Source organism: Megalobrama amblycephala, linkage group LG13, assembly GCF_018812025.1.
Source record: "Megalobrama amblycephala isolate DHTTF-2021 linkage group LG13, ASM1881202v1, whole genome shotgun sequence".
Classification (NCBI taxonomy): domain Eukaryota; kingdom Metazoa; phylum Chordata; class Actinopteri; order Cypriniformes; family Xenocyprididae; genus Megalobrama; species Megalobrama amblycephala.
The window spans coordinates 17,836,531-17,854,910 of NC_063056.1; the positions used below are offsets into that span (position 1 = coordinate 17,836,531).

Consider the following 18,380-nt stretch of genomic DNA (forward strand, 5'->3'; position numbering starts at 1 on the left):
AGTCTTTTCAGGCTTTTAAATTAGCATTAAAAGTAATTTCCTTTGTGGAGAAAATGAATGGGAGTTTTACTTCTGGAACACAACTGTTGTAATTTAATTTGTGCAGTTCCATTTGGTGACAAAATCGATGTAGAAAAACAGCTGAGTGAGGTTGCTCTTAGGAAAAGAAATAGCTTCACCACAAAAGGATAAAGGTGGAAGAGACAAAGCCAGATTATGCTGGATGCCTGAATGGATTTACAGGATAAGACGTAGATGATAAGAGAAAGATGTGCTATAGGAAATAACAGACTGTGAGAGAGCAAGAGAGATGGTAGAGAGAAATGAAAGAGAGTAATGGGAATTGAGAAGAGAGGAGAATCCACGAAGAGGAGAGAGAGCGAGAGATAAAAAAAAACAAGAGAGAGAATCAGAGGGAAAAGCAGTGAATGTATTTAAGTAGGTCACAGATTATTAATAGAGATCCAGTGGCTTGGATAAAAAGAAAGAAAGGGGGAGAACAGAGAGGGATGAGTGAGCAGAAGAGAAAGCATGGAGAGAAACCATGGGGAAAAGAGAAGGAGAGTGTGGGGAGAGAGTGATAGTGAGATAAATTGAGGAAGATGGATTGGGACCAGTTTGCAGATGTATAGTGAAACCTGAATGCACAATGCGTGTATGAATCTGACAGCAACCTTTATTTACACCTCCCCTTTTTTTTCTCTTTGAGTGGAGCATCCATGCTGTAATAGCCAATAAGATTAAAGAGACATCCTCCATTTTATGTGACACTGGTTTCCATACAGTACATGCATGTGCTCGAATGGTATGCAGTATGAATATTCTGTGCTTTTTTTTTACACTGAAAGCAATTGGTGTAAGATTTCTTTTTTCAAACAATTTTCAATTAGAAATTGCTAGATTTCCCAAACAATTACAAAGAACACATTGAATTAAACCTGAAATTCTGAAGTAGAAAGACTGAAATAGTATTTTCTTGTAAAACACACTAATCTGTTTTATTAACTTTGAAAAATAATTTTTACAGAGTAAGTTAAAATATTTAAGTAGCCTAATTCTTTTTTAAACGCGAGTTTAATGATGATCAGTTTCAAGACTCATTGTTTCTTAGACCAATGACATATCTAATAACTAATGTCATGCACTAGACTAGCTAATGCTTACTAAATTAATATGTAAAAGGCTTTTCTTCCAACTCATTTCCCATCCTCTTTTTTCACAGACTCTCCTGGTCCTCTCCAGCTTCTCCGCCATTGCTCTTGTCCTCTCGTTGCTGGTTGTTCTCTCCTTCCTCATCCACTACTGCTGCTGCCATCGTGGCGAGGGGGGCAGGGATGCAGAGGAAGAGGAGGAAGACGATGATGCCAGCGGTGGCCATGGATACAGCGGCAGAAAGGGGCGGGGCATCTGCTGTGTCACATGGGTATCGGTTACAGCCGTCACATTGTGTTGGTAATAACTGTTAATGACAGTAATTTTTATGTGCCAGTGATTACTTTTGAGGATATGTTTTTTAATTCAAAAGATGATAGAGGCTCAAGTACCACAAAACGCACTTTTAAGATTTTACATTTGTAGTGCTATTTTGTATTTTGCCCTTGTGGCACAATAATAATGCAGTGCAAAAAATTATATCTATGTTGTTTGCATAAAAGTGTGGTTACACTAGACTTCACATTTGAAAAACATGCACATACAAAGTTTCATTTCAGAGTTTCAAAGTTTACATTTCATACCAGAATACCAAAGAAAAGTTTGGTGAACTCTGAACAATGCTCCATCTAAATGCCTCTTGGCTCAATGAAAAATACAAACTTTTAAGCCACACTGTTTTGTGGGAATTGGAGCAGATAATATATTTTAACATGTTAAATTTAATAACATTTTATTGGACTGTATTCTACTCCTCTTAAAAAATTGCTTTATTCTGTTCATAATATTGAAAAGCGGTTGAATTAAGTTAACCTTAATCCAAATTAGGTTTTAAAAGTTTTAGGTAAATGGGTCTTAAATAAATATATATTTAGATTGTATTTTAAATTTTCATAACTCATATATGGTTTTAGAAATATATATATATATATATATATATATATATATATATATATATATATATATATATATATATATATATATATATATATATATATAGGGCTGTCAATAGATTAATTTTTTTAATCGCACACTTATCGTGAAATTAAGCATACACCATTTATCTTGTTTAACATGTTCATTTTGCCATCATTGCCTATATCCAGCAAAGTAAACCATCAGATTGAAGTGTGATTTTCACAAAACTGTATTTTTCAGCTTTTTTCAAGGTAAATTTAGATGTCTTTCCAAATAACCAAATTATATGATTTCATATAATTCAAACATTTATGTACACCAAAGCACCCATAAAAAAATCACAGCATAAAAAAGGTTTCAGAATTCACAATGTATAGTAGGCCTTTGTGCAACAGCAAATAGCTTGTTTACATTTTAGACAAGTCAAGTTGCGATACTGAACAGGACCACATGTGGAGATGGCAAAAAAAACCTAAACCAACCGCCTTGACCTACATATATACTAAAGAACACAACAACATACAGAGGACAAATCCAAACATTATCCTGAATGTGAAAACAACGTGAATGTACTGAAATGTGTCTGTGCATAAATATAGTGTGCGATCAGTGCGTCGAGAGCGCTCATACATGATTTGTTTGTGCATCAATATAACGGACTCACTCGTGCTTAATGTATGACTCCGCAATTATCTTTACTTTGATTGCAATCCTCATCCATCAAAACTTTACTAGCAAGAAGCTGGTTTGCTTCATCCAGCCGAGAAACATAATATCATCTGGCCATACAGCGGTGGGATGTTTCGACGTTCCGTTCAGACAGGAGCAGCGCGATGCGGGAGGACTCGCGCTCTTCAGATACAATGACACAATATGACAGAGAGTTCGTGTTTTAATGCGAAACAGACACTGGAATGAATAATTCGCTCTGCCATCTCTGATATAATCAGCATGGACTTTAAGATAATCTAACTGCATGACAGAAATTCTGTTATGACGCAATTTCACATGCTTCCATAATTTTTTTTGCATAAAATGCGTTCAATTATTTGAATTAATCGCATGTGTTAACGCGTTAACGTTGACAGCCCTAATATATATATATATATATATATATATATATATATATATATATATATATATATATATATATATATATATATACACACACACACATACTGTTTCACAATTTGTATTCCACGGATCTATACTGGCAGCCATTCTCACAGACGAGCAAAGCCACTATAATTTTATAAATACTACTGTTATTGTGTCATGGAATGTTAGTTTTAAGAGTTAAACTCTTAGTTTTAAGAGGTTTTTAGGCGAGAATTTGGTTGTTTAGATATCAAAAATGCGATTTATATATAAACAGTGCCTATTTGAAAATGAGTCAGTAGCAAAGTCTTTTATATTGAAAGTGACTGAAACAAGGTTGTAAACAAGGACATTTACTTTAAACAACACCTTATAAGATACAACCGATAAATGCATCAACTAGCGCTGTCATAGGAAATTCCCTTAACCGTTAAATCAGTACTAAGACAAAGATATTGCTCTCCACAGTAGACATTCAAACTTTTTTTTTTATAATGAATGTAAGATTGACCTGAAGAATATCAGATGCACTTGCTTAGTCATTCTCTCTCTCATAATACTCTAGTCTACTAAATACAATAAGCTTCAATGAAGCAACTCAGCGTTCCTTTGTGGCTCAACTGTTAAACTCTCAACTTGAGATTTGAATTTGTGGTGGAAGGAAGAAGTTCCATACAAAAGAGGGTTTTTAAAGACAGTTGTTGATTCTTATTTATTTACACGCTTGTGCTGTCAAACTGTTGTATACAAGCAATATCACACTCATAGTCATGCGATATGGCTGTATATCAGCTGATATAGAGTCATAACACACTCCTACTCGTGTGATTTAAAAAAAAAAACTTAATTTACATAATACATTTAAAAAATGTATGAAATATACAATGGAGTGTGGCCACATCTACAATATAATTATTAAATCTATAAAGTCTATATATGGTCAGAATTAATGCCACCCTTGGTAAATATGAACAAAGAAGCCTGAAAAGAAATCTGCAGTGTGAATCCTTTTGATCTGAAGTTTACAAAAATCTAAACTTTCAATGAAGTAAAAGAATTGAAAATGGAGGGAAAATCTTATTATGAAATAAATGTTTTTCTCTAATACGCATTGGCCACAAATTATGGCACACTTTTATTCAGTACTTTTTGCAACCTCCTTTTTCCAAGATAACAGCTCTTCTTCTATAATGCCTGATGAGTTTGGAGAACACCTGACAAGAGATCAGAGACCATTCCTTCATACAGAATCTCTCCAGATCCTTCAGATTCCCAGCTCCTTGTTGGTGCTTCTTCTCTTCAGTTCACTCCACTCATTTTCTTTAGGGTTCAGGTCAGGGGACTGGGATGGCCATAGCAGAAGCTTCATTTTGTGCCCAGTGACCCATTTTTGTGTTGATTTTGATGTTTGTTTTGGATCATTGTCCTGATGGAAGATCCAACCATGTCCCATTATAAGATTTCTAGCAGAGATTTTGATTTTTTTATCAGTTGGTATTCTTTCTGACTCCAAGACTCAACTAATTTCTGCAACAGTCTTTAGCCACTCAAACTCTCCTCCTCACCATGCATTAGGACGATACAACCACATGTCCTCTTCCAGGTAGATTTGTAACCTCTTTAGTTAATTGGAGCTTCTTAATTATTGTCCTGATGGTGGAAAGGGGAATTTTCAATGTTTTAGCTATTTTTTTTACAGCCACTTTCTATTTTGTGAAACTCAACAATCTTTTGCTGCACATCATATATATAATCTTTGGGTTTTACCCCTTTGGAATTTGGGAATTTGGCCTCATATTTATACTTCTGTAAAACAAGAAGTCATGGCCAGACAATTTCATGTTTCTATTATAATATTTTACTCATAATAATTTCTAGGGGTACCAGTATTGTGGCCCATGTGTTTTGGAGAAAAAACATTTATTTCATAATGTTATTCCCCCCTATTTTCAATTCTTTTACTTCAATGAAAGGTTAGATTTTTGTGAATTTTTTGAATGAAAGATTTATGTTCACAGCCATCTTTGATCATGTTCACCAAAGTGTGCCAATAATTCTGACCATGACAGTATATAATGATCCATAATTTCTTTGTGCATTGTCTTATATTTTTGATGCACAACAACAGGACTTTGATGATATCATCTGTGTCTTGTGTATTGTCTGTGAGCACTTCAGCGATCAAGCAATTTGCATCATTTAGAGATCAGATGACATTTAGCACCTGACATCATCCATTCAGTCCCTATGGGAAAGTACTAATGAGTGAAAAAGAGAAATGTTCCCTACTGTATTTAACTCGCGCCATGTTGTGCTTTCACACATCAGAGTGCAGAATCAGTAAACTGTTCAGGGCTTCTATTATTAGCAACTGTCCATATCTGTATAAGAGCAATAGTATTCCCCGCACACCCCATTTCCAGACTTGCATTAGATAAAGATATCATGATTTGCTCTAAATAAAGATGGTTTCCTTCAATTATATGCACTCATTGTGCAGAACGATCCCATTTAACATATTTATGAATATGAATATGAAACCCAATGCTTTTTCATGCCTCATTGATCTGAACCATCATCATGATGTATTAATGCTCTTTATGTCACACATAAATTGTGTAAATTATTGTTTCTGTAAGAGATGGTTTGCTTTGCTCTGTGCGTGATTTCATGATGCAAACGTTCTGATGTGGCACGTGTTCCGCCTGCAGGCCCGCCCTTATGACATCACCCCCTTCCCATCCACGCTGACCTCTTTTTCTGAGGGATTCAAAAGCTACATGCTGATTTACAGTGAGGACTGCATATAGGCATATAAACACCTTTACTGCTCGCATTGCAATATTAATTACTGAGTCAAACACATAAACACACTCTTCTGCTTTGGCTTGATCTGGGTCAAACAGCAAAAGATTGGGCTGTGCTATTTTTGGCAGGTTGGAAAGGATTGGACAAGCATCTGGCCCAAGCATTAATCTGAATATTTGAATGTGAAATAGATATGTAAATGAGTGGATTATCAGTGTTGATGATTTGGATTCCAGTGCTCTTTTTTTAGTCTGTTTGCATGAAAACCATTTAATATGTACACTATCATTCAAATGTTTTTAGTCAGTAAGATTTTTTTTAATGAATTAGTACTTTTATTCATCTAGAATGCATTAATGTGATCTAAGAGGCATGTTAGATTTCAAAGATTTCAGACTCAAATAACTTTCTTGAAATGTATCTAAAATATATATATGAAAATATTAAGCATCACATTTGTTTTCAACATTCATAATAATTAAAAATTTAGCAGCAAATCAGCATATTAGAATGATTTCTGAAGAATTATGTGACACTGAAGACTGGAATAATGATGCTGAAAATTAAACTTTTCCATCACAGCAATACATTATATTTTAAAATATATTAAAGGCACAATATGAATATTAAAATATCCAAAAACCAATAGAACAATGTTATATATTTTGTGTATTGATTTGTGTATTTATACTATCCCAAATGTTTCAAAGAATGTTTAAATCCAGAGAAATAAGCAATTTTAATAAGGACACAGACCGTGTCCGTGCGTCGCCTATCAGTGACATCATACCCGCGTTATCCTCACTTTCCGGATTTATTTTGTAGAAACCATGGAAACACCAACAACCTTGTTTCGCTCTGATGGTCTTCAGCCACACCCTGCTTCATACTGCAGTAATGTTAATAAATCTTTAATGCATTAGCTTATCCATGAATATGATTTCTGCCTGAGTCTTTTCCACCGGCTGTAGATGTGAAGACAACACCTCCCATGATTCCACAAAATCGAGCTACGCCTTTGTTTTGAATAAGCGACCTCTAGTAGCGAAAAATTACATATTGTGCCTTTAAAATAGAAAACAGCTGTTTAAATGTTAATAATATTTTACAAAAATGTTTGTATTATTGTTTTGTATTATTAACTGTATTATTGATCAAATAAATGCAGCCTTAGTGAGCAAAAGAGACTTCTTACCAATCTTACCACTCCCAAAGATTTGAAGGGTAGTGTTATTGTAAATGTAACTAGATTAAATATGTCTCATTTTTCTCTCTTTCAATTCTCTATTCTGTTTTTCCTCCCTCTCACTTTCTTTTTCTTTGTCTCCTTGTTCATATTTCTGCTTTTTGTAGTGTTGCCATAGGCATTGGTTTCTACGGCAACAGTGAGGCGAACGATGGGATGTATCAGTTGACCTCATCCTTGCTCACTGCCAATTACACACTGGCTTCCATCGATCTTCTGGTGAGAACAGAAATACACGCGCACACACACACACACACACACACACACACACACACACACACTCATACATACACAAAAGCTTATTCCATCAATCTCCTTTTGAAGCACTAGGGACCAAACGAAATGCAGAATGCTCAGCAAACACACTGCATGATTTTATTACACTGTGATTGCAATAAGCGAACAGGGGAATTCAGATGAGTCTTATCTGTTTTGAATGTGTGTGTGTGTGTGTGTGTGAGAGAGAGAGAGAGAGAGAGAGAGAGAGAGAGTGTGTGTTTGAATGCATTTGTGTGTGAGATAAAATCCTCTCCGGGTATTGATTTGGCGGGTTGCTCATATGGTCAATCGATGAATGTGTGTCAATTTGATTAATGACCTACTTTACTTCTACTGTACTTTTACAAGACCCTCTCCATTTATTCCATCTTTTTCCACTGCATTCCTTTGTCCTCTTATCTCCCACACATCTTTTCCACTACTCTTTTCTTGGTAACACTATACAGTAAGGTTCCATTTGTTAACACTGAAAAGAAAAACACTTCTAAAGCATTTTGTATTGTTAGTTAATATTATTTTCGACATTTACTATACATCATTAAAATCATATTTTGTGATAATATGGACCTGAGCTTACATGAACTAACAATGAACAGTTAACTAACATTAAAGGGTTAGTTCACCCAAAAATGAAATTATGTCATTAATGACTCACCCTCATGTCGTTCCACACCCGTAAGACCTTCGTTCATCTTCGGAACACAAATTATGATATTTTTCATAAAATCCAATGGCTCAGTGAGGCCTGCATTGCCAGCAAGACAATTAACACTTTTAGATGCCCAGAAAGCTACTAAAGATGTATTTAAAACAGTTCATGTGACTACAGTGGTTCAGCTTTAATGATATGAAGCGACGAGAATTCTTTTTGCGTGCCAGAAAAACAAAATAACGACTTTATGACAATATCTAGTGATGGCCGATTTCAAAACACTGCTTCATGAAGCTTCGAAGCTTAATGAATCTTTTGTTTCAATTCAGTGGTTCAGATCGTGTATAAAACTTCCAAAGTCACGCCTCCCAGTGAACCATTGAAATTTCGAAACACTTATCACGTAACGAAGCCTCGTTTACTAAAATCATGTGACTTTGGCACTCCGAATCCCTGATTCGAAACAAAAGATTCGTAAAGCTTCATGAAGCAGTGTTTTGAATTCGCCTATTACTAGATATTGTCATAAAGTCGTTATTTTTTTTTTTTTTGGCACACAAAAAGTATTCTTGTTGCTTCATAACATTAAGGTTGAACCACTGTAGTCACATGAACTGTTTTAAATATGTCTTTAGTAGCTTTCTGGGCATCTGAAAGTGTTAATTATCTTGCTGGCAATGCAGGCCTCACTAAGCCATTGGATTTTATCAAAAATATCTTAATTTGTGTTCCGAAGATGAACGAAGGTCTTACGGGTGTGGAACGACATGAGGGTGAGTCATTAATGACAGAATTTTCATTTTTGGGTGAACTAACCCTTTAAAGGCCCAATGAAATCAAATTTGACAATTCTTGTTTTTTTTATGGAATATTGCCGTATTTATTATAAATGTATGTGCCCTCATAATCTTTAATCAAAATAACTTCCACTCCCTCTTGCAGTGACATCTCTTCCCTTCTCTGATGACGTGCTCACCGGTGTGAGATCACAGCAATAGGAAACCACAACAATCCAATGATCCAATCATTTCCCGATGAACAAAATCAAGTCCCGCCCTACATTTTCTCTTGTTTGAAAAGCCGTTTCACTTGTATATACATCATAATAGCAAAGAAAACACAACAACTTTCGTTTCATGCCGACTCTAACAAAGATTAATAAATACTGTAATTGTATTGCTCATTGTTAATGTTAGTTAATGCATTAACTACAGATGTACAGATACTAAATTTCTCCGCTGATACTGATAGCCGATTATTCAGAATGATATCTGCCGATCGATGCAGTATGATAGTTTGACTTTTCTTAAGGAAAAAAAAATAATCCCAAAATATTGCTGTATAAAACTATACAGGGAACCTTCTCATTTGGTACACTATAATATTAGAGGTTACAATTAAAAACAAAGGTATTATATTCAACTGCTATTTATTTTCACAAATAAAATAATTACACTCAAACAAGTCAAATCGAGCCTGCTTTTATGTAGTTTTTTTGTTTTACTGTTAATGTGTTATTGTCACGTTAACTTGCCCTAAATTCAACACAATAGAGATTTTCTTCACACACAGTATGAGTTGCAGTCAGACATGTTTTTCTGTACCCTTTTGATTGACAGGATATAATCGTCTCAAAATCATTAGCTGTTTTTAAACAATCAGCCGATGACTGGTAGTGAAAATACATTGGTGCATCTCTAGCATTAACTAATGTCAACTAATGGGGCCTTGTTGTAAAGTTGTTACCCTTTTCTTTTGTATTTAAGCTAGTATGTTCATAAATCAGATCTGGGTACAAATGCATTGGGTTCATGCCATTCAAAGTAAAGTACTTCATCATAATCTTCTCCTCTCACATGCCCAGGTTTCAGACACCGTGGCCGGGCTGCAGCAGTCTGTCTCAGGACCCTTGACCTCTATGGAGGATGTGTTTGGAGGACATAAGCCAGCGCTCGTGCCTACACGCTCCTGCAGGCGTCTTTCAGAGAGGGTCGTGTCTCTCCTCTCCAACCTGACTCTGGGACGAGGTCTGATCCCCATCGCTGATGGATTTTACAGGGCGAATGGAAGCGAAAGCATAGTAGGAGCACTTACCCCAGCCCCACCTTCTGTAGCCCCCACTCTCAGTCCATCCGCCAACAGCATTCCTGCTCCCTTCTCCCCGGGCTGGGCAGCCAGCACCCTCATGGTGAATGAAGACTACAGGTGAGGAGATGTCAAAAGCAGGAGTGCTACTACAGTTAGGGAAACAAAATGTCCAGATTTGTTGTTCAGTGTTGATAAATGTTGGTATTCAGTTGAAAAAACTACATCGTAACACAATGTGCTTAAAGGGATAGTTCACCCAAAAATGAAAATGATCCCATCACTTACTCACCCTCAAGCCATCCTAGGTGTATATGACTATCTTCTTTCAGACAATCACAATTGGAGATATTTTTAAAAATATCCTTAGTCCTCCAAGGTTTATAATGGTTGTGAATAGGGGCATTTTGAAGAAAAAAAAAATTCATCCATCCATAATCAGAGTAATCCATACGGCTCCACTGAGTTAATAAAGGCCTTTTGAAGCGAAGCAATGCATTTTTCGAAAATATCCATATTTAAAACTTTATAAATTCAAATAACTAGCTTCCAGCGGACGACCGTATGTATACTGTGCAAGTCGATTTGGGCGAATGAGTATCCTTTGACCCTGACGCATTGACGAACGCGGAGGCGCAGAGAAGAGAGCAAAACAAAACACCGGTCACAAATTAGAAGTTTAAAAGAAGAAATTTTAAAGAGAAATGTTGGAGGATTTTGATATAAGAGAAGAGGAGCTTGAATTTGTTGCCCAGCCCTGTTTGTTTGAACCGCGATAGACGTCTTAGATTACAATACTCCTACATCCCGCATACATAGCGTCAATGGGTTACTCATTTGGCGCAAGTCGAGTTGTGCAGTATGAATTTATAAAGTTACTAAAACGCATCTCTTCGCTTCAAAAGGCCTTTATTAACCCACTGGAGTCGTATGGATTACTCTGATTATAGATGTGACCTTCAAAATGTGACCCCCAATCCCCCCCCCCCCCCCCCATTCACAACCATTATAAACCTTGGAGGACTAAGGATATTTTTAAATATATCTCCAATTGTGTTCGTCTGAAAGAACATAGTCATATACACTTAGGATGGTTTGAGGGTGAGTAAATCATGGGATAATTTTCATTTTTGGTTGAACTATCCCTTTAAAAGGGCCATATTCTATGCCTTTGAAGAGTTTTATTCTTAGTTAAGATTTTTGAAGCTTAGTTTTCATAGATGTTGAAGGTTATACATAAACTTTTGGACCATGAAAATTAGTAAATGATGACTAAATTTTCATTTTTGGGTAAACTATACTATTACCTTTTTTATGGAAATATGAAATTATTTTTTAATGAAATTGTACTCTAAATAAGAAAACTACCAATAGGTGGTGGTAAATGTCATAATAATTAATTAATTAATTAATTCATTCATTCATTCGATTTGTTCAAACATCTGATTCATTCAGGAGTGAAGTAAATTCTCTTTATGAATGATCCATTGAATCATTGGTTCACCTGATTCATTCAAAATGCAGATTCAGAAAATAAATGCCCTTGTGTTTTGCTCGCAGATTAAAGGTGATAGAGAGGATTTTTTTCGTCAACTGAGAATCCAAAGACTGTTACTGAGTTTTTGAAATGAGCGCATGCGTAAGAACAGCCCCCCTCCTTCACAGCTCATTTCAAAGGAATGTCTCCCAAAACTCGTGCACGAGTATTGGGACACGAGTGTTTACCACCGGCATTCGCTGTGTCGTGTTTTTTGGATTCATTATGTCGGACTCACCGCAGGTAACTAATCTGCAGTTGTTATTCCTGTCTCCTGACAAAAACATGGCATGCAGCGCCTGTAGAGTGTGGAAAGTTACTGGAGTGCGCAGCCGCGCTCGTCTCTTACAAGGAACGTCATGGCAGTGATTGACAAGCCAGAGGGCCAATCGTTTACGCGATGATCGCGTAAACGATTGGCTGATGTTTTTAAGGCCCTACCTCGTGCACAGATGATGTATATTAATATTATTACTTTCAGTGCACCTAATAAATCGTCTTTTATCAGTTAGTAAAGACGGTTTAAAGTAATATTGCAAAAATGTATAAAAACAAAACATCCTCTTTAGCACCTTTAACAGTTCTGCTTTGTCTTTATATTTTAGTTGGAAAAATTGAGCAAAACAGACAATATTGTGTCTAAAATAACACTTTTGTATAAAATCAGTATCATATTTGCACTTGTGCTATTTTGGACAGAAAAACAGCACTCCTGTGATATTGCACTTGTTGCTTGTGTGATATAGCTTAACTGTATCATATGATGTAAATATGAGCCAACAACTCAAACGGGACATTCTGCCCCCCATATCTTGAATTTTAGGGACATTCTAACTACATTATAAAGCTAGGCTTCATCACGCTGTTGTTGCCCTACATCATATTCGTCATCAATCAACTGTATGAAATGTCAGATGACCTAATGCAAAATTTGGTTTAGTAATTTTTTTCAGTTTTTTTTTGTCTTTGGCAGGTGTGACAGAAATGTTTGAGTAAGTTTTTAGATTTCACAGTCTGAAAGGCACTGTATTGAAGATAATGTCTCATCTGTTTTTGTTGTTTAGGTGGCTGTCGTACGTGCTGCTGCTTTTACTGGATCTAGTGGTGTGTTTCTTTATTCTTCTGGGTTTAGCCAAACAGGCCCGCTGGCTACTTATTCTGTGAGTTAAACTCATTTCTGACCTGCTTTATGTGTTTAGTAGATTTGATATGCACACAACATTCCTGCATAATGTAAAAAGTACATAAACATTCACAGTAATGTTTTATTATGTATATTATGCATCTGAATTACCCAAGATAGAAAATGCGTACAGAAAAAATGTAGTTTTATTTTTACTTACTGACACCCACTCAGCCACAGAGAGGCAGATGGTAAAAATGTGTATGTGTGTGTGTGTGTGCATGCATTTGCAGGATGACAGTGCTGGCTTGGTTGGCTCTGTTTCTGAGTTGGGGTTCTCTCGGCCTAGAGACGGCCACAGTGGTGGTGAGTATTCAGGCAATGTCTAGCCAGACAGAAAAACAACAGCTCTCCGCAAGCGGACATCCAGCACAGAATACCGCCATCTGTGTGTGAATGAGTGTGTGTCAGCTCGCTTTGCGGAGACATTTGTGTTCACTGAAAAATCCAGCCAAAGCTCTGTGAATGTGACTTTTTAAGTTTTAAAAGGTCACACCAGCCAAGATGCAGTCACTTATTGTCTGCTTATGAAAGAAGGAGAGAGGAATAGAGTGTGTTTGTGCGTGTGTTATAATGAAAAAGGTTTTCCACTCTGGGAACTCAGCAGTCATGGCACAGTCCCAAAAGGGAGGAAAATAGGGCAGAGATTAAAGCTTCAATGCATGTGAATCTGAGTGTCTGTGTTACTTTGTAAGAAAAAAAGGAAAAAATGGATGCTGTGTTGAAGATGAACATAAGAGATCTTGAAAGCAATAGAAAAAGAAAAAGAAGAGAGTGAGTGCGAATGTTCTGAGAGTAATACAGCAGTAGTGGTCACCTGGCCTTAAAAAAATATATAAAATTACAATATAAATACACTGTTCAAAGTAGTAAGTAAGATTTTTTTGGGGAAGAAATAAATTTATTCAGCCAGAAGGCAATACATTAAACAAAATTGGCAGTAAAGACATTTATAATGTTACAAAATATTTCTATTTCTACAAAAATATAATGCAGCACAACTGTTTCAACATTGATAACAATAAGAAATGTTACTTGAGCCCCAAATCAGCATATTAGAATGATTTCTGAAGGATCATGTGACACTGAAGACGGGAGTGATGTTGCTGAAAATTCAGCTTTGCCATCACAGCAATAAATAGCATTTTTAAATAAATATAAATTAATGAGTAATAAAATTAAATAGTAATAATATTTCAAAATATTACGATAAATAAAGGCAGCCTTAGTGAACATAAGAGACTTCTTTTGAAAACAAAAACAAAAACTTTTTTTTTTTTTAAATGACCAAGCCCAGACTTTTGAAGGGTAGTGTATATATGAAGGAGAAATGTTATGGGTTACCAGTAAGAATCTCAACCAAAATGTGGCAATACCGATGATAAGGAAGAAAGAAAGAAAGAAAGAAAGAAAGAAAGAAAGAAAGAAAGAAAGAAAGTGACAGGACGAGATGGCAGTCGTTGGCCTACAAAACAAGAGTTTCATTGTACCGATCCAGCCAACAGGAACAATTGCCTAGCACTCCCCCTTTATAATACATACGCACACACATACTCAGTTTTTCTGTCCTCTCTCCATCGCGCTCTCTCTCTTTCTCCTGACCCTCTTTAGTCCTCTTGTGAAGCTCTTGGTAATATTGAGTGCTATTCACTTTGATTAATTACTCACATTCCATGAGCGAGAGCAAGTGTGTGTAAAAGAGACAGACAGTGCAGAGTGGACAAGAGGAATGATGGAAAATCGGAAAACTGGTTGAGGGATGGGAAGAAAATTAGGATTTAGGGGCAGTTTGCATATGTGTCAGTGAATACTGTAGATCAATAGCAGAGCAGTGGGACGAGAGAGACTGAGGGAAGTATGTCACTTGGTCACTGTGCCACATGGTTAACATCTCTCTTCTGTATTTGCTTTTGCTCAATTCCCTTTCTTGCTCTTTTTTGTTTTTTTTTTCCTCTCTCTCTCAGGCCCTGAGTGATTTTTGCTTTGACCCAAACACATTTGTGCTTAACTCCACTCACTTCAACTCTAGGACAAGCACAGGTGCTGTAAAGCTCTTTCATTCGCAATTGCTCTGTTTCAGAACCTATTGAGTTGCTGACATAAACAGCACTTTAGGGCATCCTAACAGTGCAGGCTTTCGTGCTTTACGTCCGAACGGCGGCTAAGTATTGGCCGACGCTGTTCATGTGAGCACCACAATGCATGCAGGGTAGAGACGAAAATTGTTGAATAAAGTTGTTATTTTTGTTTTGTTTTTGCGCACAAAAAGTATTCTCGTCGCTTCATAACATTAAGGTTGGACCACTGTAGTCACATTGACTATTTTACGATGTCTACTACTTTTCTGGACCTTGAATGCGCCAATTCTATGGGAGATAAAAATAAAAAAAAATCATCAAAAATATCTTAATTTGTGTTCTCAAGATGAAGGTCTTATGGGTTTTGGAACGACATGAGGCTGAGTACTTAATGACAGAACTTTCATTTTTGGGTGTTCTAACTCTTTAATGTGACAAATATTTCTGACCAACTTGAACCCGTTGCAAAATCAGTGTGGAGAAATCGCTCACCCTCATGCAAAAATCCTGATTCTGTGGATTGAACTGGAATTCGCTCTTGAAAATTCATCAAACAATGGTTAATGTGCTAAAATATCTCAGTCAAACATGTCTGTATAGTTCATGTTGACATAGTAAACAATCAAAAAGCACCACAATGGAATGCTAAAATGCAAAATTGTGAAAAGTCGTTGAATAACGGTAAATGTGAACGCATATTTTTAGCTGCATGCTAAAATATCTGTCAAAGGTGTCCATCTAGTTCATGTTGACATAGAAAACAATGGAAAAGCAGCACAGTGGAATGCAAAAATCATGAAAATCCGTCAAACAATGGTAAATGTGAACGCATATTTTTAGCTGCCCGATAAATGTTGCGTCCGTCAAGTTCAAGTTCACATAGAAAACAATGGAAAAGCTGCGCAGTGGAATGCAAAAACGCTTCTGTGTGAACGGCCCCTTAGAAGGAAGCTGCATATATTGGCAGTAGGCAGCGAGGCAACTCACTAAGTTTTTGAACAGAGCTAACTGTCCATCTGCCTTCATCTCTGACGCATACACAGTCTTACCCACGCCTTGTATCTTTTTATTTTCCTCGCTCTCTCTTTTCTCTAAATAGAAATCCTGGATTATTACCTAACCTGCAGCAGGAAAATGAGCAGCCCTTTTCAACAGGTGTGCAATCTTGTTACATGACAGTGATGTCATAGAGATTACTAAAGCAGTAAAAAATAGAATGTTGATGATATCACGAGGCAGAATTCCCCAAATATAAGGAATTATAATGATGTCACAAAGCACAGATTAAGATTAAAAAGCAATGCCATTTATGTCACGGTGGGGATGAACAGAATAAAGAGGATTATGACATTATAATCAAGATTTTGTAATCAAGACCGACTGACAGTGTTTTTGGAGGGACTGATGAATGAAGAAAGGAATTTGATGTCATAAAGGAAATTATAAAGACAGTGAAATAACATTATTAACGTGAAAACGAAAGGCCAGTTTCAAACTGACTGTGTAATAGAACTGCTGCTCTAAAAAGAAAGCGATTTCTGAGTTACTGTATTGAATATTTCCTTTAATACAGTCCATAAATGATGCAATTATCTTTGAGCCATTGAAATTTATTATACTGCTTCATAAAAGACTATTTTCCTCTTCATAAATAGGCTGAAATGCATGTGGTGTGAATCATGCCTTAAGACCAGAATGTGCATTAAAAGGCAGTTAGATGTTTTAGCTTGTGAAATTCTGTTAAATCAGCTAAATTCTGTTTGTTGAACGGGCATAAGATACTGACCCAGTCCCAGAGAGCGCTTTCCAGCATCCACTCTCACCTTTCCAGTCTGGAGAGAGACGCCCTCCCACGGTTTCCAAAGGCAGAGGTATGTTAACAATGCTTTCATTGCTATCAGTGCTACAATATGGTAGAAACTGACAGGAAAGATCAATAGCAGCCATACAGTATGTGCTGCTTAGCTACTGTGTTATTTTCCCTTGTAGAAGTCACTCAGGGAGGTACAGCAGATCCTCAACACCACTGAGGGCAACTTCCACCAGCTGGTAGCACTTCTCAACTGTCGAGGGCTGAACAAGGTAACCATAGCAACCTGTTTTCCACCTCAGCCTGTCTGCAAGTGAGAATCTAATACTCTGCAATTGAGGTTGATGAGCTATACTTTTTCATATTTCAATCTACTCCCTGTTTTCATGTCACTCTCTCAGGATTATGTTGACTCTCTGAAAGGCCTGTGCTATGATGGGATGGAGGGGTTGCTCTATCTTTCCCTGTACTCGTTCCTCTCCGCTTTGGCGTTCACAGCTATTCTTTGCTCCCTCCCTGGAGCCTGGAGGAGTTTCCACAGGTTAGGTGAACTTCATCGCTCCAGCCAGTCTAACATCCCATCTGCTGTTATTTTCATAAATGGCATTTCTGATTATATTCATGCCATTAATTATTTTGATGACAGTGTTAAGAGGGATGAGCTACATAAAACAAGTAGTGTTGCACTTGTGTATTGTGCATTTTGTGTATTTGCAGTTTTAATTAGATTAGACTGAGTAACAGATTTTTGCACTTTGGACTTTTGTACCCCACTGTATTCATGAATGCAGAAGGTGTATGATGAGAATGAAAATGCTAAGTTTTATACAGAAAAAAATGAACAAACAAAAAATCTTTCAGAATGACGCAAGACTGAGGAATGCACAGCCTATATCATGTTAATATGTAATATGTTTAATGTGGATATAAAGATTAATGCTTGCCGGAAACCTGAAAACTTCAGATTTTTAATGCAAAACGAATTACATGATTCCACCATCCTCAACAACGAATGCAGCCAAACGTTAATGGAGGTGGGATGCTCAACTCCAGTACAGTTTGACATAAATGGGCCTGTGGTAACATAATAGACACTGACAACCGCTCTCATCAGCAATGCACAGATGAGAGAAATATGATCTCAACTTAAGGGCATTAGTGCTTAAATGCACTGCACTACTTTTATCTGGATATGGTATTAATGTCACTATACCATTAGTTCATAAAGCTCAGTCACTTACTATTGATTCAGCCTGACTTGGTACACTCCCTCAAAGTGCCGGATGTTGGCAAATCCAATTGTTTTAAGTAACAGAGGTGGCTGCCGTGCTTAATTGCAGTAAAATTGTGTTCAGAGCACAAACTCCATTTTCACAGACAGTAGATGGCAGATGCATAGATTACTGAAATGGCAAAGAGGAACAAGATCAGATTAAAGGATTACCTACTAGACTAGGATTATTTTATTTCATGACAATATCTACATGTATGAAGAAATTTTTACTAAATGTCTTTGTTTAATGTCTAAAGGCCT

The 18,380-nt window shown here is 36.6% G+C and overlaps 1 protein-coding gene across 4 annotated transcripts in view; it reads left to right on the forward strand.

The window, feature by feature from the left end:
* The window catches only part of ttyh1 (tweety family member 1), a 34,332-nt gene that overhangs the window by 9,413 nt on the left and 6,539 nt on the right, over positions 1-18,380 (forward strand). For all 4 annotated transcript variants that reach the window (XM_048152684.1, XM_048152683.1, XM_048152686.1 and 1 more), the window contains exons 3-12: positions 1,223-1,452; positions 7,330-7,441; positions 10,018-10,358; positions 12,840-12,935; positions 13,192-13,264; positions 14,923-14,998; positions 16,136-16,191; positions 16,815-16,907; positions 17,026-17,118; positions 17,248-17,387. In XM_048152684.1, the coding sequence (XP_048008641.1) occupies positions 1,223-1,452; positions 7,330-7,441; positions 10,018-10,358; positions 12,840-12,935; positions 13,192-13,264; positions 14,923-14,998; positions 16,136-16,191; positions 16,815-16,907; positions 17,026-17,118; positions 17,248-17,387 (1,310 nt within the window). The remainder of the gene's footprint in view (positions 1-1,222; positions 1,453-7,329; positions 7,442-10,017; positions 10,359-12,839; positions 12,936-13,191; positions 13,265-14,922; positions 14,999-16,135; positions 16,192-16,814; positions 16,908-17,025; positions 17,119-17,247; positions 17,388-18,380) is intronic.